Here is a 25777-nt window from a genome sequence, read left to right on the forward strand (position 1 = left end):
TGTAGGCTAAACTGTACACTAGAGTATATCATATTTCTTGCCATATACTTATACAGACCAGAAGTCACAACCTAGTTATCAAGGACACATTTTTTTAAAAATTGACCTTCTGATAATCAGTACATATTGGAAAAGTAAATATCTCAGTATACTTAGCCAACAAGCAGCAAGATAAAATGTAATAAACACATTGTATGATATTGTATATTATACATTTATATAACACATACGTCAGTTCCCCCACAGGAAAACTCAGTGCGTTTGCATGGTGTGTGTTTGCTGTGGTGATCTGCGCAGCTGCACTTGATCGAGAGCAAACATCATCTCTATTGTCTCCTAAGTAAGGGGCAGTCTTGAAGGTTTGACTCTAAATTATAATAAGGTTCTCTTTTTTTTTTCTAGGGGTGTTTTTCCATCTAGATTGTGTTTTAGTATTTCTTGGAGTCCCAAAGGGGAAATACAGAGGCAATACAGTGAAATGATGTAAACTTCCTTTTGTGGTGAAGACAGTTCTTTCATTTTATGTCTTAAATATGACCTTTTCCTTTTCTCAGTATCCAAGAGTCACCGCGGCTCATCCAGACTTCCTGAGACTCCCTCTTCCCTCTGCTGATCACGCATAAATAATATGCATTTGTTGGGGGTACTTTGGAGTGGAGAAGTGTGTTTTACTTGTGAGCAGACATAGTCATCTCCTTCAGGGAGATCGTGTGCGAGTGGAGGCCTCCTGTCCCCCAGACCCAGATAAAGGGGGTTGCTCTTCAGATCAGAAACCTTAGTGGACGACACTTGGTTCCTTTCTTGCCCTCACCGCTATCCAGTCCGTCCCAGAACTGTGCTGGTTCTGCCTCTTGGGTGCATTCCCAGCCTGTCTCCTTCTCTGTCTGCACAGCCACTGCCCTCACTCAGATCACCTCCAATTCTTACTTAAGACTATTGAACAGTTTTCTCACGGGTCTCGGGCTGCCAGTTGTCTCCAAACCACTTTCCACACTTTAAATACGAGCTGCATCACACTGATGGAAGGTCATGATGTGCCAGAGACTGTGGGGACCCCATCACTCACCTAATCTTCATAACAATCCAGTGAGGTGAATTCTGTTATTATTTCCTTTTTACTGGTGAAGAAACCACTGAGAATTTGAGGAACTTCCCAAAGACTCACAGCTGGTAAGAGACAAAACAGGATTCAAATCCAGTCTGACCCCCAAACACAATTAAGCACCACATATACTGCCCTTTTGATACTGCTGTTTCAAAATACAATCCAGACTCATTACTGTAGCAGAAGGATTTCAGGGTCTTTCTCCCAGCTGCTGCTCACCCTAGCCTCCCACATTTCCCCTGTGTACTCCTGCCAGACTGAACAAGCTCCCATTCCTGCTCAGCCACCTCCACACCTCTGCACCTGCTGCTCGGGCAGTCTGCAATATGCTTCCAGCCTCCCCTGCTGGCCCCCCCGTAGCCTCATGACTTATGTGTATGAAGCATTTACTTAGTGGTTGGTACTTTAATTATTCCATTTATTCATGTAGTAACTCCATAAGATAGTTACTCTTAGCTCCATTTCATAGAAGGGAAAACTGAGACTTAAGAGGCTAAATATACTTCCCACAGCCCACAGCTGATGAGTCAAACCAGGCTTGTTGTGGCCAGCTCTTGTCCAACCCCTTTTAAAAATTCTTTTTTTTAAAATTAAGGTATTACTACAAAAAAATTTATCCACTTTAAGTAGAAGGTTGATAAGCGTTGGTAATGGTATAAAGTCATGTAACCAGCACCACGGTTAAGAAACACAATAGCTTCACTTCAAAAGCTTCCTTGTGCCTTTATAGTTGACCCCCCTTCCCACCTGCACGCAACCACTGATCAGCTTTCTGTCACGATAGTAAAATCACACAGTATGCAACCTTTGGTCTTCTGTGTCTGATTTCTTTCACTCAGCCTAATACCCCTGAAATTCACCTATATTGTTGCATGCATTAATATTTTGCCCCTTTTTATTGCTGAGTGCTTTTCCTTAGTATAGCTATACCACAATTGTTTATCCATTCACAAACTGATGGGCATTTGAGTTGCTTCCAGCATTTGGCTATTAAGAATAATGCAGCTATGACTATTCACATACACATCTCTGTGTGCACATATGTTGTCATTTCTCTTTAATAACTAGGAGTAGAATTTCCAGGTCATATCGTAAGTCTATGTTTAACTTAACAAGAGGCTGGAGTACTATTTTCCAAAGTGGTGGCTCCATTTGACTTCCCACCAGAGTTTTACTTCTTCTTTTCCAATATGTGCACATTTTATTTATTTTCTTTGCCTAATCATACTACCCAGGACATTCGATGCAGTGGTAAATACAAGTGGTGAGAGCAGATATCCTGGCCTTGTTCCTGATCTTAGGGAGAAAGCATTGACATTAGCTTTAGATTTTTCACACATAAGCTTAGTCAGATTGCAGAAGTTTCCATCTATTCCTAGTTTCCTAATGGGTTTCTCAAGAAAGGGTATTGAAATATGTCACATGCTTTTATCTGCCTGTATTGAAATGATCATATGGTTTTTCTCTTTTATTCTATTAATAGTGTGAATTACATTGATTCATTTTTAGATACTCAGTCAATCTTGCATTCTCAGGATAAATACCACTTGGTCATCATGTCTTCTTTATTTTATATATTGCTGGACTTAATTTGGTACTATTTTTGAGGATTTTTGTGTCTATGTCATGAGGAATATTGGTCTGAAGTTTTCCTGTGATCTCTTTGTCCTGTTTTGGTGTCTAGGTAACACTGGCTTCATAAAATTACTTGGGAAATGTTCCCTCCTCTTTTTTCTTGAAGAGTTTGTGTAGGATTGGTATTATCATCACTTCCTCAAGTGTTTGAAAGAATTCATCAGTGAAGCAATCTAAACCTGGTTTTTCTTTGTGCAAAAGTTCTTAATTATGAATTCAATTTCTTTTATTGATAGAAGGCTATTCAAGTTTTCAATTCTTCTTTCATCAATTTTAATAATTTGTGCTTTCCAAAAATTCTGTCCCTTTCACCTACATTGTCAAATTTATTGGCATAAAATTGTTTATAATATTTTCTTACCTCTTTAATTTCTGGAGGATCTGTACTGATGCCTTATGTTTCATTCCCGATATTGATCATTTCTGTGTTCTCTTTTTTCAGCAGTCTAAACCTTTAGGTTTATACATTTTTTTTGTTAATAATTTTTTTTTAATTTTGGTATCATTAATCTACAATTACAGAAAGAACATTATGTTTACTAGGTTCCCCCCTTCACCAAGTCCTCCCTACATACCCCTTCACAGTCACTGTCCATCTGCATAGTAAGATGCTGTAAAATCACTACTTGTCTTCTCTGTGTTGCACAGCCCTCGCCATGCCCCCCACGCACTATACATGCTAATCGTAATGCCCTCTTTCTTTTTCCTGGCCCTTATCCCTCCCTTCCCACCCATCGTCCCCAGTCCCTTTCCCTTTGGTAACTATTAGTCCATTCTTGGGTTCTATGATTCTGCTGCTGTTTTGTTCCTTCAGTTTTCCTTTGTTCTTATACTCCACATATGAGTGAAATCATTTGGTACTTGTCCTTCTCCGCTTGGCTTATTTCACTGAGCATAATACCCTCTAGCTCCATCCATGTTGTTGCGAATGGTAGGATCTGTTTTTTTCTTATGGCTGAGTAATATTCCATTGTGTATATGTACCACCTCTTCTTTATCCATTCATCTACTGATGGACATTTAGGTTGCTTCCATATCTTGGCTATTGTAAATAGTGCAGTGATAAACATAGGGGTTCATCTGTCTTTTTCAAACTGGAGTGCTGCATTCTTAGGGTAAACTCCTAGAAGTGAAATTCCTGGGTCAAATGGTATTTCTATTTTGAGCATTCTGAGGAACCTCCATACTGCTTTCCACAATGGTTGAACTAGTTTACACTCCCACCAGCAGTGTAGGAGGGTTCCCCTTTCTCCACAACCTTGCCAACATTTGTTGTTGTTTGTCTTTTGGATGATGGCCATCCTTACTGGTGTGAGGTGATATCTCATTGTGGTTTTAATTTGCATTTCTCTGATGATTAGCGATGTGGAGCATCTTTTCATGTGCCTGTTGGCCATCTGGATTTCTTCTTTAGAGAACTGTTTATTCAGCTCCTCTGCCCATTTTTTAATTGGATTATTTGCTTTTTGTTTTTTGAGGCATGTGAGCTCTTTATATATTTTGGATGTCAATCCTTTATCGGATCTGTCATTTATGAATATGTTCTCCCATACTGTAGGGTACCTTTTTGTTCTATTGATGGTATCCTTTGCTGTACAGAAGCTTTTCAGCTTGATATAGTCCCACTTGTTCATTTTTGCTTTTGTTTCCCTTGCCCGTGGAGATATGTTCATGAAGAAGTCAGTCATGCTTAAGCCCATGAGATTTTTGCCTATGTTTTTTTCTAAGAGTTTGATGGTTTCATGACTTACATTCAGGTCTTTGATCCATTTGGAGTTTACTTTTGTGTATGGGGTTACACAGTGACCCAGTTTCATTCTCTTACATGTAGCTGTCCAGTTTTGCCAGCACCATCTGTTGAAGAGATTGTCATTTCCCCAATGTATGTCCATGGCTCCTTTATCAAATATTAATTGGCCATATATGTTTGGGTTAATGTCTGTAGTCTCTATTCTGTTCCACTGGTTTGTGGATCTGTTCTTGTGCCAGTACCAAATTGTCTTGATTACTGTGGCTTTGTAGTAGAGCTTGAAGTTGGGGAGCAAGATCCTCCCCCACTTTATTCTTTCTTCTCAGGATTGCGTTGGCTATTTGGGGTCTTTGATGGTTCCATATGAATTTTTGAACTATTTGTTCCAGTTCATTGAAGAATGCTGTTGGTAATTTGATAGGGATTGCATCGAATCTGTATATTGCTTTGGGCAGGATGGCCATTTTGACGATATTAATTCTTCCTAGCCAAGAGCATGGGATGAGTTTCCATTTGTTAGTGACCTCTTTAATTTCTCTTAAGAGTGTCTTGTAGTTTTCAGAGCATAGATCTTTCACTTCCTTGGTTAGGTTTATTCCTAGGTATTTTATTCTTTTTGATGCAATTGTGAATGGAATTGTTTTCCTGATTTCTCTTTCTATTAGTTCATTGTTAGTGTATAGGAAAGCTACAGATTTCTGTGTGTTAATTTTGTATCCTGCAACTTTGCTGAATTCTGATATTAGTTCTATTAGTTTTGCAGTGGAGTCTTTAGGGTTTTTTTATGTACAATATCATGTCATCTGCAAATAGTGACAGTTTGACTTCTTCTTTACCAATCTGGATTCCTTGTATTTCTTTGTTTTGTCTGATTGCCGTGGCTAGGACCTCCTGTACTATGTTGAATAACAGTGGGGAGAGTGGGCATCCCTGTCTTGTTCCCGATCTCAGAGGAAAAGCTTTCAGCCTCTCACTATTCAGTATGATGTTAGCTGTGGGTTGATCATATATGGCCTTTATTATGTTGAGGTACTTGCCCTCTATGCCCATTTTGTTGAGAGTTTTTATCATGAATGGATGTTGAATTTTGTTGAATGCTTTTTTAGCATCTATGGAGATGATCATGTGGCTTTTGTCCTTTTTTGTTGACGTGGTGGATGATGTTGATGGATTTTCGAATGTTGTACCATCCTTGCATCCCTGGGATGAATCCCACTTGGTCATGGTGTATGATCCCCTTGATGTATTTTTTAATTCGGTTTGCTAATATTTTGTTGAGTATTTTTGCATCTATGTTCACCAGGGATATTGGTCTGTAGTTTTCTTTTTTGGTGGGGTCTTTGCTTGGTTTTGGTATTAGGGTGATGTTGGCTTCATAGAATGAGTTTGGGAGTGTTCCCTCCTCTTCTATTTTTTGGAAAACTTTAAGGAGAATGAGTGTTATGTCTTCTCTGTATGTCTGATAAAATTCTGAGGTAAATCCATCTGGCCTGGGGGTTTTGTTCTTGGGTAATTTTTTGATTACCGATTTAATTTTGTTGCTGGTAATTGGTCTGTTTAGATTTCCTGTTTCTTTCTGGGTCAGTCTTGGAAGGTTGTATTTTTCTAAGAAGTTATCCATTTCTCCTAGGTTTTCCAGCTTGTTAGCATATAGGTTTTCATAGTACTCTCTAATAATTCTTTGTATTTCTGTGGGGTCCATCGTGATTTTTCCTTTCTCGTTTCTAATTCTGTTGATGTGTGTTGACTCTCTTTTTCTCTTAATAAGTCTGGCTAAAGGCTTATCTATTTTGTTTATTTTCTCGAAGAACCAGCTCTTGGTTTCATTGATTTTTTCTATTGTTTTATTCTTCTCAATTTTATTTATTTCTTCTCTGATCTTTATTATGTCCCTCCATCTGCTGACCTTAGGCCTCATTTGTTCTTCTTTTACCAATTTCAATAATTGTGTCATTAGACTATTCATTTGGGATTGTTCTTTCTTCTTTAAATATGCCTGGATTGCTATATAGTTTCCTCTTAAGACTGCTTTTGCTGCCTCCCACAGAAGTTGGGGCTTTGTGTTATTGTTGTCATTTGTTTCCATTTATCACTGGATCTCCATTTTGATTTGGTCATTGTTCCACTGATTATTTAGGAGCATGTTGTTAAGCCTCCATGTGTTTATGAGCCTTTTTGCTTTCTTTGTACAATTTATTTCTAGTTTTATACCTTTGTGGTCTGAAAAGTTGGCTGATAGAATTTCAATCTTCTGGAATTTGCTGAGGTTCTTTTTTTTTTTTTTTTTTTTTTTGAGAGGGCATCTCTCATATTTATTGATCAAATGGTTGTTAACAACAATAAAATTCAGTATAGGGGGGTCAATGCTCAATGTACAATCATTAATCCATCTCAAGCCTAATTCTCGTCAGTCTCCAATCTTCTGAAGCATAACGAACAAGTTCTTACATGGTGAACGAATTCTTACAGAGTGAATAAATTCTTACATGGTGAACAGTACAAGGGCAGTCATCACAGAAACTTTCGGTTTTGATCATGCAATATGACCTATAAACCATCAGGTCAAATATGAATATTCATTTGATTTTTGTACTTGATTTATATGTTGATCCCCCATTTCTCCTATTATTATTATTATTTTTATTTTTAATAAAATGCTGAAGTGGTAGGTAGATGCAAGATAAAGGTAGAAAACATAGTTTAGTGCTGTAAGAAGGCAAATATAGATGATCAGATGATCAGGTGTGTGCCTATGGACTAAGTATTAATCCAGGCTAGACAAGGGCAGCAAGACATCCACGGATGCAGAAGATTTCTGCTGAGGTTCTTTTTGTGGCCTATGTATGTGGTCTATTCTGGAGAATGTTCCAGGTGCACTTGAGAAGAATGTATATCCTGTTGCTTTTGGATGTAGAGTTCTATATATGTCTATTAGGTCCATCTGTTCTAGTGTGTTGTTCAGTGCCTCTGTGTCCTTACTTATTTTCTGTCTGGCAGATCTGTCCTTTGGAGTGAGTGGTGTGTTAAAGTCTCCCAAAATGAATGCATTGCATTCTATTTCCTTCTTTAATTCTGTTAGTATTTGTTTCACATATATTGGTGCTCCTGTATTGGGTGCATATATGTTTATAATGGTTATATCCTTTTGTTGGACTGAGCCCTTTATCATTATGTAATGTCCTTCTTTATCTCTTGTTACTTTCTTTATTTTGAAGTCTATTTTGTCTGCTACTAGTATTGCAACACCTGCTTTTTTCTCTCTGTTGTTTGCATGAAATATCTTTCTCCAGCCCTTGACTTTTAATCTGTGCATGTCTTTGGGTTTGAGGTGAGTCTCTTGTAAGCAGCATATAGATGGGTCTTGCTTTTTTATCCATTCTATTACTCTCTGTGTCTTTTGATTGGTGCATTCAGTCCATTTACATTTAGGGTGATTATTGAAAGATATGTACTTATTGCCATTGCAGGCTTTAGATTTGTGGTTACCAAAGGTTCAAGGTTAGCTTGTTTACTACCTTACTGTCTCACCTTACTCGCTTATTGAGCTGTTATAAACACAGTCTGATGATTATTTCTTTCCCTTCTTTTTCTTCCTCCTCCATTCTTCATATGTTGGGTGTTTTGTTCTGTGCTCTTTTTAAGAGTGCTCCCATCTAGAGCAGTCCCTCTAAGATACCCTGTAGAGGTGGTTTGTGGGAGGCAAATTCCCTCAACGTTTGCTTGTCTGGAAATTGTTTAATCCCTCCTTCATATTTAAATGATAATTGTGCTGGATACAGTATCCTTGGTTCAAGGCCCTTATGTTTCATTGCATTAAATATATCATGCCATTCTCTTCTGGCCTGCAAGGTTTCTGTTGAGAAGTCTGATGATAGCCTGATGGATTTTCCTTTGTAGGTGACCTTTTTACTCTCTCTGGATGCCTTTAATACTCTGTCCCTGTCCTTGATCTTTGCCATTTTAATTATTATGTGTCTTGGTGTTGACCTCTTTGGATTCCGTCTCTCGGGAGTTCTGTGTGCCTCCATAGTCTGAGCAACTATTTCCTCCCCCAGTTTGGGTAAGTTCTCAGCAATTATTTCTTCAAAGACCCTTTCTATCCCATTTTCTCTCTCTTCTTCCTCTGGTACCCCTATAATGCGGATATTGTTCCTTTTGGATTGGTCACACAGTTCTCTTAATATTGTTTCATTTCTGGAGATCCTTTTATCTCTCTCTGCATCAGCTTCTATGCGTTCCTGTTCTCTGGTTTCTATTCATTCAATGGCCTCTTGCATCTTATCCATTCTGCTTATAAATCCTTCCAGAGTTTGTTTCACTTCTGTAATCTCCCTCCGGGCGTCTGTAATCTCCCTCTGGACTTCATCCCTTAGCTCTTGCATATTTCTCTGCAGCTCTGTCAGCATGTTTTTGATTTTTATTTTGAATTCTTTTTCAGGGAGACTGGTTAGGTCTGCCTCTGCAGATTCTTTCTCAGGTGTAACTATCTTGGACTGGACCAGATTTTTTTGCCTTTTCATGGTGATAGCAGTGGCTGTAGGCAGGTTGTGGGTGTGTCAGCTGGGAGAAGAAAGTCCTTTTCTGCTTGCTGGATGCCTTGCCCTTCTCCGCTGCCTGTGATGGCTACCTGCCCTCCTGGAGCTGCCACCGGGTTAATCTCCTAAGCTGCTGTGGGTGGGGTGTCACATAGACCATATGTGTCTCAACAGACACATAGACCACTGGAACAGAATAGAGAGTCCAGATATTAACCCAAACATATATGGTCAATTAATATATGTAAAGGAGCCATGGATATACAATGGGGAAATGAAAGCCTCTTCAACAGCTGGTGTTGGCAAAACTGGCATTTACCTGTGAGAGAATGAAACTGGATCATTGTCTAACCCCATACACAAATGTAAACTCGAAATGGATCAAAGACCTGAATGTAAGTCAAAAAACTATAAAACTCTTAGAAAAAAAGTAGGCAAAAATCTCTTGGACATAAACATGAGCAACTTCTTCATGAACATATCTTCCCGGGCAAGGGAAACAACAGCAAAAATGAGCAGGTGGGACTATATCAAGCTGAAAAACTTCTGTACAGCAAAGGACACCACCAGTAGAACAAAAGACATCCTACAGTATGGGAGAATATATTCATAAATGACATATCTGATAAATGGTTGACATTAAACATACATAAAGAGCTCATGAACCTCAACAAACAAAAAGCAAATAAGCCAAATTAAAAAATGGGCAGAGGAGTTGGACAGATATTTCTCCAAAGAAGAAATTCAGATGGCCAACAGGCACATGAAAAGTTGCTCCACATCTCTTATCATCATAGAAATGAAAATTTAAACCACAATGAGACATCACCTCACACCAGTTAAGATGGCCAACATCCAAAAGACAAACAACAACAAATGTTGGTGAGTATGTGGAGAAAGGGGAACCCTCCTACACTGCTGGTGGAAATGTAAATTAGTTCAACCACTGTGGAAAGCAGTATGGAGGTTCCTCAAAAAACTCAAAATAGAAATACCATTTGACCCAGGAATTCCACTCCTAGGAATTTACCCTAAGAATGCAGGAGCCCAGTTTGAAAAAGACATATGCATTTCTATGTTTATAGCAGCACTATTTACAATAGCCAAGAAATGGAAGCAACCTAGGTGCCCATCAGTAGATGAATGGACAGAGAAGATGTGGTACATACACACAATGAATATTATTCAGCCTTAAGAAGAAAGCAAATCCTACCATTTGCAACAACATGGATGGAGCTAGAGGGTATTATGCTCAGTGAAATAAGCCAGGTGGAGAAAGACAAGTATCAGATGATTTCACTCATCTGTGGAGAACAAGAACAAAGCAAAAACTGAAGGAACAAACAGCAGCAGACTCACAGAACCCAAGAATGGACTAACAGTTACCAAAGGAAAAGGAACTGGGGAGGATGGGTGAGAAGGGAGGGATAAAGGAGGAAAAAAGGGGGCATTACGATTAGCATGTATAATGATTAGCATGGAGGGGGGCACAGGGAGGGCTGTACAACACAGAGAAGATAAGTAGTGACTCTATAACATCTTACTAATCTGATGGACAGTGACTGTAATGGGGTATGTGGTGGGGACTTGATAATGGGGGGAGTCTAGTAACCATAATGTTGCTCATGTAATTGTAGATTAATGATACCAAAATAACAAAAAAAGAAACTGCTGTAAACAGTCATTAGTAGTGTTTTGGTGACATGTGGGGGGAAAGGAAGCATTCTGTAGTCCTCTCATTCAGTCTTAGTCTTTGGGGAAGCACGTGCTCCTGGGCTGTGATCTTCACCACTGCTTCTCAGCCCCCTCCATCTCAGGTGGGACAGATGGCTAGCAAGACTGGAGTGAGGACTTCCCATTCTCCAGATCTGTTAGGCTCTGGTAACATAGTTTACACCTGAGGGCAGGCCTTGTTCAAAAGAAGGAAGTTCTGTGGTATTTCAAACTGGCTTCTTTTCCCTTCCCATGCTAGAGCTTGAGGGGATTTTTCTCTGATACTCACTGTAAGAACCTAGCCAGGTTCCTGGCAAGAAAGCCCACAAAAGTGTGGGGCCTTCCTAAGACTGGTATCCTTGGAGTATTCTCCCCCAGGCTTGTCCCCACCAAGCCTCCTGTCGTTTGTCAGTTATGGTCAGGTTTCCCTCCCCTACAATCGTTCCCGGGGCAGTTTCTGCTCATGGGTTTCTGCTCCAATAAGTTGTGATTCCCTGTATTCACCTTTCTGTCTCTCCAGTTTGAGGATATCAGCTTCCCCTGTGATGTCAATTCTCTTATAGATCTAAGAGTTGTCACTTTTTCAGTATGCTCAACTTTTTAATTCGTATGATGCAGTGACACCTTCATGCTTCTTACATGTGGAACCAGAAACCTGAAGTCCTCGACTCATTATTTTCACTTTTGGTCATTCTCTGAACTCAGCCTAGGCATTCTCAGGGGAACCTCTCTAACTGCCATGCCTGCGATAGGTCTCCCCACTGTTTGCTTTCCTGGCACCTTATGCCTCCTCTCATCTAGCAGTTCATTCATTCATTTATTCATAAACATGTAGTGAACAACCATTCTCCTAAGCATTGAGGAACCATTGTGAATAAGAAAGTCTCCTCTCTCAAAAGCTACTAAGTATCTCTGGGGGACAGGGAGGATTCCTGGGGCAAAATACCTTTGAAACCAAAATCAGTCAAAGGGAGAAATAAAGTAGGAGAAACCCATTTATTTCTTACAAGCATTCATCTACTCCTGCTCTCCTGTCTCCCTTTTTAGATTCTAAATGCCTGGAGGACAAGGTCCACAGTTTACTCATATTTGTATTCCCAATACTCAATAATTGTTTAAGTAAGCAAATGAGTGAAATTTAGTAAGTGGAAAATTAAAGAAAGAGCATATCTGGTTGGAGCAATAAAAACATCCCAACAAAGAATAAAGTTGCAATGTGCTCAGGCCACTACAAATCATTTGGGGTGCAGGGAGGCAGGACTGCATGTCATCAAGGACCTTGATGCCAGACCAGGGAGCTGGTCCTCACTACATGGACAGTGAGGACTCTGGGACTCTGGAGTGGTGCCGAGAGGAGAGTAGCAGGCCAGGGAGCACAGGTAGCCCTCTACAAGCCCCCCTGCTTCTCATAAGGGGTGACCATGAGCAAGTAATTCCCCTGACAGTGTTTCCTAAATTCCACACCTGCAGCTGAAAAGTATTTTAAAAATAATACTCTAAGCTTTGCAAATAAAGAATGTATTAACTTGGCAAATATTTTAAATACTTGCTATTCTGGGCAAGCCCAGTTCTTCCATGTGATTGATGGTCCCTAGGATCACCTCTCCCAGGGTACCAGCAAACCTCGCATGGCACCCAGCCTGAGAGCCCTAGTGATTAGCTGGGAGTGTCAGGCTCCCGACATGGGGGAGAGCTCTGAATCAGCGGCAGTCTCCTTGTCTGTGAAAAGGGTAGTGTTGGGGGAGCGCTGTGTGTTTTCTTCAGTCCTTGTCCCTGCCACAACAAAGAATTGAAGGGCAGACACACAGTAGTGAAGCAGAGTAAAAGTTTTATTTAAAGAGAGAAAAAGTATAGGCCGTATCGGCAAGGAGAGGCATACTGAAAGGTTGGAGAGAGAAAGTTTAAAGTTAAAACATTACGCAGTTTGAAAGTGCAGGCGACCTCAGAGAGAGGAGTGCCCCAAAGGTTGAGGGTTCCCCCTTTTAAGGATTCTTCAGGAATGTGACTAATGCCTGGGGGTGCAGACCTGTTAAGTGGTCTTTGAATACTTATAATACTTAACACAAGGGACTTCCTGCTCTGATTTCTCCCTGGGATACCGCGTGTTCTTGGTCTGGGAGCATATCAAACAAGGCTGCCTGCCCAGCCCCCAAGGTGAGCTGAGTTATTGTCTGTTTGCTAAAGAGTAAGTTAAGAATCTTACTTCTTAACTTCCTGGGTATTAAAATACAATCTTTAAGATGGAATCCTTCCTGCCTCTTACTCTGTTGTTTACAGCTGGGCCCGTATGCTAAATTAGCAGCTGAGGTTACAAACTACTTGATTAGGGCAGGAAGGAGAAAAAAAACAGCAGTAAGGTAAAGTTAAAAAATAACCTGGGCCTGCATGATTAACACAATAAATACATGGGCTATGCTGAGGTGCCCTCCTTTACCTGGGGAATATTCAAACATTCCAGGCTAAGTTACTCCCGGCTTTTGAGTTTTAATTGATTAACTCTGGGTCTTTCTAATGGACTTACCTGGCCTTTTTCTCTTTCCACCCTGCTCATATCTATTTTCCTGCCTAATACTCTTTTTTTAAGGAACTAAAGAAATTTATGTTTTGAATAAATTTTGTCCTGCCTAATACTTTTTGAAAATGAAAATTCAAATGTCTTAGAATTAAGCAATGAGACTTCAACATTATAAACCTTTTTATGTAACAGGAATTAAAGGAGTGGTAACATTTACCCTTATGAAAATGTCAAAATGCAAATCACAGCTTGGATCCTCAATGATTCAAGTGTCTTATCTTATGCAATAAGGGTCTAGTCAGTTTTATGATGAAATTCCTGTGGATACGCTGTCCTCAAGTCCTCCATTATCACTGCCATCAGCTCACAAAGTGGGATAGCTGGCTGCCGTGGTGATTCCACAGTGATTGTTCTGGTCTTTGGGTATTTTAACATAGCCATTTCCGCCCCATTAAGTCACAAGTGGGAAGAAGAGCATGTTTTCTGTTCTAAAAAAAGACTCAAGTAACATTAGCTGCATTAATAATAACAACTAATACTTAAAGCATGGTTTACCATGTATCAGGCACTATTCTAAGTACTGTTGAGACAGTGACGGTAGGTGTAGACAAAATAGGGTGAGGGCCTCCAGAAAAAGCAAGGCAGGATGTTTATAGTCAGAGCAGTGTAACTACATGCAAGTAAACCCCCTACCAAAACTCTGTGTTAAACATTAAGCTCTAGAGTCATTCGCCAGTGATATCAATTAATATTCTCTAGATAAAAAAGAGTATCACGTTTTTATTATGCTAAGCATTTGTAATTAATCATGTATATGATTCAGTTTAGCATGCTAAAAGGCCCAGGCCTACATGCTGTTTTTCCTCCAGACCTGATGAGATGATTTGAAAACTGGGCAACTAATTTAGCATGCAGGCCCAGCCATAAACAACAGAGTAAAAGGCAGGAAGGATTCCACCTTAAAGATAAGATTGCATTAACACCCAGAAAGTTAAGAAGTAAGATTCTTAATTTACTCTTTAGCAAACAATACCTCAAGCCACCTTGGGGGCTGGGCAGGTGGCTTTGTTTGATATGCTCCTAGACCAAGAACGCTGAGTATTGTTGGGTCTGTGCAATCGACCTCCAAAAACCGGGAGAGGCCTGGATGCAAAAGCAAGAGTGTTTATTGGGTACCAGCATGCTGGGGTCTCACACTCACAGGTGGAGACCCCAAAGTACAAGTTCATTCTCCTTTTATATACAGAAATGGGGTCGTGTGCAGAGTGGGCCATGCACAGAGTGGGCCATACACAGAGCAGGCCATGCGCAGAATGGGCCATGCGCAGAGTGGGCCGTGCGCAGAGTGGGCTGTGCGCAGAGCAGGCCTAGATATGACCTGACCTTCACTGTAACCAACTTGTTCACCAACTATTTGGACTGGTTCCTTCTAGGTGGAGTGACACTCCTGACCGTTGGGTGGGCAAGCCGTCCACCTTCCACTGGCCGGGAGCATCCGGCTGTAAAGGAGTGCAGAGAGCATTAAGAGTCAGGAAAAAGAACTAATAAAACTTAGCTAAACCTTAACAGCAGACCATTCTGGAATAGTAAGAGATTCAATGTCTAAACTTAGAGAGAGACCAGATCAAAGGAAGAGAGAGCGAGAGGCCAGCCAAGGGCTATCTGAATCCTAGTTTACTAAATCCCCATGGTTTACAACCCTGATATCCACCCTGGCAGGGCCCTTGCTTATTTTTATACTGCTTCTCACTTTAGGTCCCTGTATCTTAAACCTGCTAATAGCCTTTGTTAGGGAAAGAGTGAGTGCTGTTCAAGTGCTAATGCTGAGACCGCAGTATCATTCACTCACACAGCAGGAAGAAACAAACATTCCATGATTGGAATGGTCAAAGGAAAGTGGGGAAATGTAGAATCTAAGCATTAGTAAGATTAGTAAATTAGCATAAGCATAGCCATCTTAGAAACCTAGAAACCATTTTCTGAGAGTGTGACTCAGAGGAAAAAAAAAAAAACAAAAAAACAAACCCTGGGCCTGGGTAAGGCCTTGAAAAACAAGTTAATCATGAGCACCGGGTGGTGGGCAGCTGTGACCCTTGGTCAGCTAACCTTGGTCAGTAAATCTTACATACCAAGCTTATCGTGCAGAACCTCCCTAACCATTGAGGAGTAGTCTTACCCTGCCCTTGCTTAACCCCAGGATATATGTCTTGCAAGAATAATGTATAGTTATAGAAAATTGCTATGAGTTAAGTGCTTTGAAATTGCTATATAAACCCTTGGCTCTGAGTGCTCGGGGTCCTTGTTGAGACCCGCTGCATCGGGCTGACTTGGACCTCAGCTAGCTAGCTGAATAAAGACTTTGCTTGAATTTACATCTCTATGCCTGTGTAGTTTGTTCTCTGGGGAAGCCTCGGAAGCCTGGACCCTAACATTTGGGGGCTCGTCCGGGATTCAAGCGGCTTCCCTGAGAACAAAGGACAGCTAGAGGCAAGGTCTGATTGTCCGGACGGGGCAGTGTAATTCGAGGGTCGCCCCCTCGTGTCTGCATAAATCCATTATAAAGCGGGAGTCGCCATCCCGTGTATGGTCTCGGGTTAGTGGTCCCGAGTGAAGAAGTCCGGGCTGGTAGTCCTGGCCCCCAGGTTAGTGACCCTGGGTAAAAGTCCAGGTAACCAATCCTGGCCCTAGGGTCCGAGTGACTCGGCCTTAGGAAGGCAAATCTGATCGGCAGAAAACTGGCACCCGAGGAGGAAAAGATCGAGCTCGTCACCCTGCGGCAGTCTGAGTGGACACCCTTCGGGAGAATTACGAGAGTTTTTGAGGACCCTGAAAGTGGTGAGTGTGGTGTGCACCAGAGTGAGAGAAGGACAGGTCCGAACGAGTGCGATCAGATGTGGTGTGTATGTTTGGTGTTATCATTGATTGTTTTACTGTGTTTTGGTTTTGGTTTATATTTCTTTTTGCACTTCTCATTTTAAGTTTCCTTGTTCTAAGGTTCTCCTGCTCTCTCCGTTCCTCCTTTCTGCCACTACATCTTTCCCCGCGGGCACGGGTCGGGCAATTAAGAGCCATTAGGGCGCCCGCCGCTAGAAGACTCCCGTGACAGGATAAGGGGGTCACAGCCGTGAATCCCAGATAAATTCGCGTCCCCCGCGGAAGAAAAACTGTGCAACGACAGGCACTCGTTCACAAGCACATACAACAGTCATTTTGTTTGAAGTGGCATCTTCATCCTTCGCCTTTGTCTCCCTCATATTCTTTTTCCTTCTTTCTCACCATGGGTCAGACTCAGGCTACTCCTAAGAGTCTGATCCTCTCCCATTTCCCCAAGGTCAAGGAACAGGCCTTAAGTATGAGCCTTGGCATCAAGAAGGGTAAGCTCGACACCTTTTGCTCAGTCGAGTGGCCTTCCTTCGGAGTAGGCTGGCCGGCCCAGGGGTCTCTTTCTTTGGACCTTATTGGCAAGATCAAAGCCATTATCTCCCGGCCAGGTCCTGAGGGCCACCCTGACCAACTTCCCTATATTCTTGTCTGGGAAAAATTGGCCGAGAATCCCCCTTCCTGGTTGGAGCCCTTTTTGGTGGAGAAACCTCATACTGACCCACAAAAGACCTCCGTCCTAGTTGCCCAGGAAAAATCAAAGCCCTCTGATCGCAGGGCCAGAAATCCTGTGCGCCCAAGTGCGCCGCCTGTCCTCCCCGACAGTTCTCCTCTTTACCCCCTCCCGCCGATTGAGCAGCCACCCCCGTATGCAGAGGAGAGGGGTGAAGCTGCCGGGGGGATAGAAAACGTGGCTAGGGAACCCAGCAGGAACCAGGCAGCTGCAGCTTCCCCAGATTCTTCAGCAGAGGGAGGCGGGAGGCCGGAAAGAGCTTCCTCACACTCCCCCGCCCTGGCCCCACGCTGGGCGCCAGGTAGAACTGGAGGAATGCAGCTAAGGTCTCGAGGGGCCAGGGAACAAGAAGGGGAGGCTCCCTCCTCCACCTCAGAAGGAGCAGTGCCAGTTCTGCCTGTGCGTGCCATCGGTACCGGCATTGCTCAGCAATATCAATATTGGCCCTTTTCATCTAGTGACCTTTATAATTGGAGGACTCAGAATCCTCCCTTCTCAGAGGACCCCAAGTGTCTTATAGGTTTAGTGGAGTCCATTATGTTTACCCATCGTCCCACATGGGACGACTGCCAGCAATTACTCCGCACTCTCTTCACAACGGAAGAACGAGAGCGTATCCTCAATGAAGCCAGGAAAAATGTCCTCGGAGAAAATGGAAGACCCACTACCCTCCAGCCCATCATCGACGAGGCGTTCCCACTTACGCGCCCAGATTGGGACTTCGGAACTGCAGAAGGTAGGGAGCGTCTCCAGGTCTACCGCCAGACTCTGATGACCGGTCTCCGGGCAGCCGCCAGACGGCCCACTAACTTGGCTAAGGTAAAAACTATTGTTCAGGGGGAAATGGAAAGCCCAGCCGCGTATCTGGAAAGGGTGTTTGACGCTTACAGGCAGTACACCCCATAAACCCAGAAGTAGAGGAACACAGATCAGCTGTAGTCCTCTCATTCATCAACCAGGCAGCCCCCAATATCCAGAGGAAACTCCACAAGCGGGAGGACCTAGGGGAGATCTCTATTAGAGAGCTGCTGCAGCAGGCAGAGAAGGTCTTCAATGCTAGAGAAACTCCGGAAGATAGAGAAGAAAGGCTGAGGAAAGAGAAATGGGTAATGCAGGAGAAAAATAGGAAGGAAGACAGAGAATTTCAGAAAAGGGAGAACAAGAAGCAGAGGGAAGAGATGGCCAGGATATTCCTGGCCGGGGTGAAGGAGGGCCCTAGGCCACCTCAAGGAACAGGACCCCGTCAATCCCGACTAGGACAAGATCAGTGCGCCCTGTGTAAGAAATATGGACATTGGAAGAGGGAGTGCCCCCAAAGGAGGGAACAAGGGAGAGGGAACCCTGTTAAGACCCTGCACCTAGGAGAGGAGGATTGACGGGGACGGGGCTCGGCACCCCTCCCCTAGTCCTGGGTAACCCTGTGTGTGGAGGGGACTCCCATTGGGTTTATGGTAGATACTGGGGCACAGTATTCAGTTCTCAACCAGGCCCACGGCCCCCTAAACCCAGGACGCACAAGTATAGTCCAGGGAGCGACAGGGTCCAGGAAATGTGCCTGGACTACTAACAGAAAAGTGGACCTAGGAAGGCATCAGGTCTCTCACTCATTTCTGGTCGTACCCGAAAGCCCCGCACCGTTGCTGGGCAGAGACTTATTAACCAAGGTCGGGGCTCGCATTCATTTTGAACCCGAAGGGATAAAAATCATGGACAAAGAAGGGCAGCCCCTACAACCGGCGCATGTGTTAACTCTTTCCCTGGCCGATGAACATCGTCTGTTTCAGGCAGATCAAGAAAAGGGGGGCCAGGGAGAGATAGACTCTTGGGTACAGAAGTTCCCTTCCGCATGGGCCAAGACCGGAGGAATTGGTCTCGCTAAACACCTATCCCCGGTTGTTGTTCAACTCAAAGCCGCAGCTCTACCCATCCGGGTCTGGCAATATCCAATGCCAGAAGAGGCTAGGAAAGGGATAGCACCCCATATCCATAGACTGTTAGAGACAGGAATCCTTAAGACCTGCCAATCTGCATGGAATACGCCTCTGCTTCCAGTGAGGAAGCCTGGCAGTAAAGATTATAGGCCAGTGCAAGACTTGCGGAAAGTCAATGAGAGGGTAGAAGACATCCATCCTACAGTGCCTAACCCTTATACCTTACTCAGCCACCTGCCACCCACGCATGTGTGGTATACTACTCTGGACCTGAAAGATGCCTTCTTCAGTATTCCACTCTCTGAAGTTAGTCAGCCTTTGTTTGCCTTTGAGTGGCAAGAGCCAGGGGGAGGAAGAAAAGGGCAGATTACCTGGACTAGACTGCCTCAGGGCTTCAAGAACTCTCCCACCTTATTCAATGAAGCCCTAAGCCAGGACTTGGAGCCCTTTCGCAGGAGCCACCCCCACGTGACGTTGTTGCAGTATGTAGATGACCTGTTGCTGGCCACAGAAACCCGTGAAGAGTGCGAAGAAGCCACGGGGAACTTGCTGGCTGAACTAGGTGAACTGGGATATCGAGCCAGCGCCAAGAAAGCCCACATCTGTCAGAAGTCAGTAGTCTACTTGGGGTACACAATATCTAATGGGGCCAGGTGGCTAACACAGGCCATGAAGCAAACTGTCCTGGCTATCCCCATCCCTTCCTCACCCCGGGGAGTGAGAGAATTTCTTGGCTCAGCCGGGTTTTGCAGGCTCTGGATTCCAGGGTACGCAGAAATAGCCCGACCACTATATGAAGCAACCAAAGAAGGGCCGGGCTGGCAATGGATGCAGGAACAACAAGAGGCGTTTGACAGACTAAAAGAAGCTCTCCTCCGGGCCCCCGCCCTATCTCTGCCAGACCCAGAAAAACCCTTTATCCTGTTTGTAGATGAAAAGAAGGGAGTGGCTAAAGGAGTTCTGGCTCAGCAGCTGGGCCCGTGGAAGAGACCTGTGGCTTATTTGTCCAAGCGGCTAGACCCAGTGGCCTCCGGGTGGCCACCTCATCTGCGTATCCTAGCAGCCATCGCTCTACTGGTAAAAGAGGCAGACAAGCTGACTTTTGGCCAAAATCTGAGAATAACAGCCCCACATACCGTGGAGGGGATCCTCAAGCATCCTCCAGGAAAATGGATGACGAACGCAAGATTCACCCACTATCAAGGGCTCCTACTAGATTCTCCCCGAATCGCCTTCTCTGACCCGGTAACCCTAAATCCTGCCACCCTTCTGCCGGACCCAGATCTGACGACCCCCATCCATGACTGTAGAGATATCCTTTCCGAAATTATCCAGGTGCAAGCAGACCTGAAAGACACACCGTTACTGAACTGTGAGCTAAATTGGTATACGGATGGGAGCAGCTTTGTGCAGGAGGGGGTCAGGAGAGCAGGGGCAGCAGTAGTAACCCACGATGGGGAAGTTGTCTGGAGCACAGCTCTGCCCCCTGGCACCTCAGCACAGAAGGCGGAACTTATTGCTCTCACTGAGGCCCTGGAAAGAGCAGAAGGAAAGCGGGCCAACATTTACACAGATAGCAGATATGCCTTTGGCACTGTCCATGTCCATGGTGCCATCTACCGAGAAAGAGGATTCCGTTCCGCGGAAGGGAAGGGACTGAGGAATCTGCAAGAAGTCCAAAGACTATTAGCTGCTGTTGAAAAACCTAAAGCGGTAGCAGTTATACATGTACTGGGCCACCAATCAAAGAAGACACCCAAGGCCATCGGCAACAGCCATGCAGATGCAGAAGCTAAAAGGGCAGCCCTCTCGGACTCTCTTGTGCTTGCGGCCCTCGAAATACCCATACCTGAACTGCCTGCACTGCCGCCCAAACCTGAGTATTCCCCTCAAGATCTTGAGTGGATTAGGAAACAAGTCCCGGGGGAAGTGTTTGGAGAGGGACATTGGGGTAGGGACCAGGAGGGTAGATTGATCTTGCCAGAAGCATTAGGACAGTACCTGCTTGCTAATCTGCATAAGTCCACCCATCTAGGTGGAAAAAAACTGCTCAGCCTTTTCCAGTCTGCGCAGTTGGTGTTTCCCCACCAGAATGAAGTGACTCGCCAGATCATGAAAGAATGCAGTAGCTGTGCAATGCTAAGACCAGCCCCAAGAGGGCTGCACCCAGCAGGTACCCAGGAAAGGGAGAGGGCTCCAGGGAGGAATTGGGAAATAGACTTCACCGAAATAAAACCAGGGAAGTATGGATACAGGTATTTGCTGGTTATGGTAGATACTTTCTCTGGGTGGGTGGAGGCCTTTCCAACCAAGCATGAGACGAGCCAGGTAGTAGCAAAAAGATTAATTGAAGAAATCATCCCCAGATATGGGGTCCCTGAAGCAATAGGTTCCGATAACGGCCCGGCTTTCGTTAGCAAAGTCCTACAAGGACTAGCCCTAGCTTTGGGAGTAGATTGGAAGTTACATTGTGCTTATAACCCACAAAGCTCTGGGCAGGTAGAGAGAATGAATCGGACCTTGAAAGAGACCCTTTCTAAATTGGTATTGGAGACTGGTGGGGACTGGGTGACTCTCCTTCCCTTAGCCATCTTCCGCGCTCGGAACTCCCCCTATGTACATGGTTTAACTCCATTTGAGATAATGTATGGGGCCCCTCCACCTATAACTCGACGAGTGCAGCTTCCCGATGCAGAGGACCCGGCCCCTGACTATCTGAATGTGTTGCAAGTTCTTGCTAAAGTGCAGCAAGAAATCTGGCCCCTGATCAGAGCATATTATGAGGGCGGGAAAATTCCGAGCCCGGAACATGGCATAGTCCCAGGGGATATAGTATGGGTCAAAAGACATCAAGTGAAGACTCTCGAGCCCAGGTGGAAAGGACCTTATGTTGTATTGTTTACCACCCCCACTGCTCTCAAGGTTGATGGTATCGCTCCCTGGGTACACCACACCCACGTTCAGAAAGTCCTGCCTCATAAAGACCCAGGAAAAGTGGAAGGTGCAGCAGCATCCTGCCAATCCCCTAAAACTACACTTAAGCCGAAGATGAAAGAGATCCTGCTAATAAGCTCCTTAGTATGGATCTTCACGGGAGCCACATCTGTGGGGATCAGAGGCACCAACCCCCATCAACCAAGGAACCTGACCTGGATGCTGATTGATAGTGACAATGGGGAAGTCATCAACTCCACACAACACAGTGCGCCAATCGGAACCTGGTGGCCTGACCTGTATTTCTGCTTTCGACAGATCAACCCCGTTTACCGATCCATCCCTCCAAATTTGGCTCGCTCCCATGGGTTTTATGCTTGCCCAGGAACAGGTAAAGGAAGGCACTGTGGGGGGGGGGCATGACTTCTTTTGTGCCAGCTGGGACTGTGTAACCTCGAACGATGGGGATTGGAGATGGACAGTTACAAAAATCGATTCTGTCAAATTTACTTATGTTAACAAGGGCATCCCTCGTCACCAGCCTATGACCCTTTACAAAACCAAGGCTTGTGACAAAACGGACCAGGATTGGGTAAGAGTTCAATTCACCGAGACGGGCAAAAACACTGAGGTATCGCGCTGGATAAATGGACTAGCGTGGGGAATAGTGTATTATAAATATGGGGGGCATGCTGGCTCGACCCTCATCATTAAATTAACCGTGTCAACTCCCACTGCTGCCGTAGGTCCCAACTCGGTTATAAATCCCCAGAAACCTTCAATCCAGGACAAGGGCCTGAGCAAAAAGGATGAGAAAATGCCGACCAGAACGCTTGCTCCAGAGCCCACGAGAGGACCGAGTCCATCGACCTCTGGGTTATGGGCCCAGCACACCTCCTCCGGGTTAGATAATCCCATGTGGGAAATGGTGCAGGCAGTTGTAGAGACTCTTAACCACACCACTTCCTCCCTCACCGATCCCTGTTGGCTATGCTACCGAGGTTCACCCCCCTTCTATGAGGCAATCGGGATAAATGGCTCCTACACTATCAACAACTCCCATCCCACTTACTGGGACGGGAGACCGTGGGGACTTACAATCGCTCAAGTCTCAGTCGTTGGTACATGTGTAGGCACAGTCCCGAGGACCCAGAGCCAGTTATGCTCCTCCTATAATAACACTATGTGGGAGCAGGGAAAGTGGATTATACCCTCCTCGGGCTGGTGGCTCTGCTCAAAGACAGGCCTCACTCCGGCCCTATCCACCTCTGTGTTCAATGCTAACAGTGAGTTTTGTGTGCTGGTGGCCCTTCTACCTCGCCTAATGTATCATTCTCATGAATCTCTCCTTTCTTATTGGGAAGAAAGGCTGAGCCCCCACCGGAGCAAGAGGGAGGTTGTTACCGCCCTGACCATTGGAACCCTCTTCACCCTAGGGATGGCAGGGGCAAGCACGGGGGTTGCAGCCCTTGTAACTTGAGAAAAGGGGCTCACAGCCCTGAGGCTGGCAATCGACAGAAACCTAGAACAACTCCGACAGACAATATCAGACCTAGAGCAATCCCTCACCTCCTTGTCCGAGGTGGTCCTACAGAACCGAAGAGGCCTGGACCTCTTGTTCTTAAAGGAAGGTGGGTTATGCGCAGCCTTAAGAGAAGAGTGCTGTTTCTATGTAGACAAAACAGGTGCAGTCAGAGATTCCTTGGCCAAACTGAAAAAAGATTTAGAGAAGAGGCGTAAAGAATATGAAAGTAGCGAAGGCTGGTTTGAGTCTTGGTTCAAATACAAGCCTTGGTTTGCTACCCTTCTCTCGGCCGTTGCGGGGCCGCTCGTCATCCTGCTGTTGCTGTTTACGATTGGCCCGTGCATAATTAACAGGCTTGTTAAGTTTGTGCAGGAAAGAATTGACACTGTCCAACTCTTAGTCCTTCGTCAAAGGTATCAGGACCCAGATGCCGCTGTGGAAGATTCCACAGTCTAATCAAGAAAGGGGGGGAAATGTAAAGGAGTGCAGAGAGCATTAAGAGTCAGGAAAAAGAACTAATAAAACTTAGCTAAACCTTAACAGCAGACCATTCTGGAATAGTAAGAGATTCAATGTCTAAACTTAGAGAGAGACCAGATCAAAGGAAGAGAGAGCGAGAGGCCAGCCAAGGGCTATCTGAATCCTAGTTTACTAAATCCCCATGGTTTACAACCCTGATATCCACCCTGGCAGGGCCCTTGCTTATTTTTATACTGCTTCTCACTTTAGGTCCCTGTATCTTAAACCTGCTAATAGCCTTTGTTAGGGAAAGAGTGAGTGCTGTTCAAGTGCTAATGCTGAGACCGCAGTATCATTCACTCACACAGCAGGAAGAAACAAACATTCCATGATTGGAATGGTCAAAGGAAAGTGGGGAAATGTAGAATCTAAGCATTAGTAAGATTAGTAAATTAGCATAAGCATAGCCATCTTAGAAACCTAGAAACCATTTTCTGAGAGTGTGACTCAGAGGAAAAAAAAAAAAACAAAAAAAACAAACCCTGGGCCTGGGTAAGGCCTTGAAAAACAAGTTAATCATGAGCACCGGGTGGTGGGCAGCTGTGACCCTTGGTCAGCTAACCTTGGTCAGTAAATCTTACATACCAAGCTTATCGTGCAGAACCTCCCTAACCATTGAGGAGTAGTCTTACCCTGCCCTTGCTTAACCCCAGGATATATGTCTTGCAAGAATAATGTATAGTTATAGAAAATTGCTATGAGTTAAGTGCTTTGAAATTGCTATATAAACCCTTGGCTCTGAGTGCTCGGGGTCCTTGTTGAGACCCGCTGCATCGGGCTGACTTGGACCTCAGCTAGCTAGCTGAATAAAGACTTTGCTTGAATTTACATCTCTATGCCTGTGTAGTTTGTTCTCTGGGGAAGCCTCGGAAGCCTGGACCCTAACACCGGCCAGCCCTGGCAACTTAAATGTTTGTAACTCTTGTAACTTCTTGATGTGACCTGTCTTTTACAAAATGAAGTCACTTATAAAATGGAGTAGCTTATGTCAAGACTCTTTAGTTAGGACTCTTCATTCCCCCATTGAGTTTTATTCTGCTTCAAATCTTTGAAGTAAGGAACAGGTCCTTACTCAAGGGCCTGTACTAAGATCTAAGGACCATGAGTTGGACGGTGGAGATCTGTTTCTGTACAAATTTGAGGAGGGCGTTGATAAGGCAGGGGCCACATGTAATAGCCAGTATCAGAAGTAAGAGGGGACCTGCTACTGCTGATAATAAAGTTGTTAGCCATGGGGACCAACTGAAAAGGCATCTTGGACCTGAAACAAAGCTTGTAAGGAGGAAAGAAAGTTTTTATCATTTCGCTCAAGGGAGGCCTGCCAAACAGGATTTCAGATGGGGTCATGCCCAATCTATAGGGAGTGTTCCTGACCCTGAACAGAATGAAGGGGAGAAGAGTCACCCAGTCACCGCCAGTTTCTAGGGTTAATTTGGTTAAAATCTCCTTAATGGTCCAAGTCATCCTTTCTACTTGACCTGAGCTTTGGGGATGATATGCACAGTGTAGCTTCCAATTAGTCCCCAATATATGACTCAGCCTTTGTGTTACCTGAGAGACGAACGCTGGTCTGTTGTCTGACCCAATGAAAGCTGGAAGACCATACCTTGGAATAATGTCTTCCAGGAATTTCTTGGCAACTACTACAGCAGTTTCTCTTTTGGTTGGAAAAGCTTCTACCCATCTGGAAAAGGTATCTACCTAGTTCGGTGAAGCCAGGAATCCAGAGGCAGCAGAACCCCACTGTCCCCAAGAACTCTCTGACAGCCCGTCTACAGTCTGGCCTTGGTAGCTGGAAAACAGTCTCTTTTCTGGCCTGGGATAGCCATCAGTGTCCCCCTTTGAGTTTGTATCCCAAGTAGATGACTTCTTCTAAACAGAGTTGAGCTTTTTTGGCAGACGCTTGGGACCCTTGTTTTCCCAGTGTCATAAGTAAATCTTTAGTGGCTGCTTGACATTCTGTTTCTGTCCGGCAGCTATTAGTAAATCATCTACATATTAA

The 25777-nt window shown here is 44.3% G+C and overlaps 1 protein-coding gene across 1 annotated transcript; it reads left to right on the plus strand.

Moving 5' to 3' along the window:
* Positions 1-14445: 14445 nt before the first annotated feature.
* Positions 14446-25777, plus strand: LOC140844696 (uncharacterized). The gene is made up of 3 exons (XM_073217727.1): positions 14446-17602; positions 19281-20970; positions 25752-25777. The coding sequence occupies exons 1-3, from the start codon at positions 17489-17491 to the stop codon at positions 25775-25777; spliced, it is 1830 nt and encodes a 609-aa protein (XP_073073828.1). The 5' UTR covers positions 14446-17488.

Source organism: Manis javanica, chromosome 11 (genome assembly GCF_040802235.1).
Source record: "Manis javanica isolate MJ-LG chromosome 11, MJ_LKY, whole genome shotgun sequence".
NCBI classification, from domain to species: domain Eukaryota; kingdom Metazoa; phylum Chordata; class Mammalia; order Pholidota; family Manidae; genus Manis; species Manis javanica.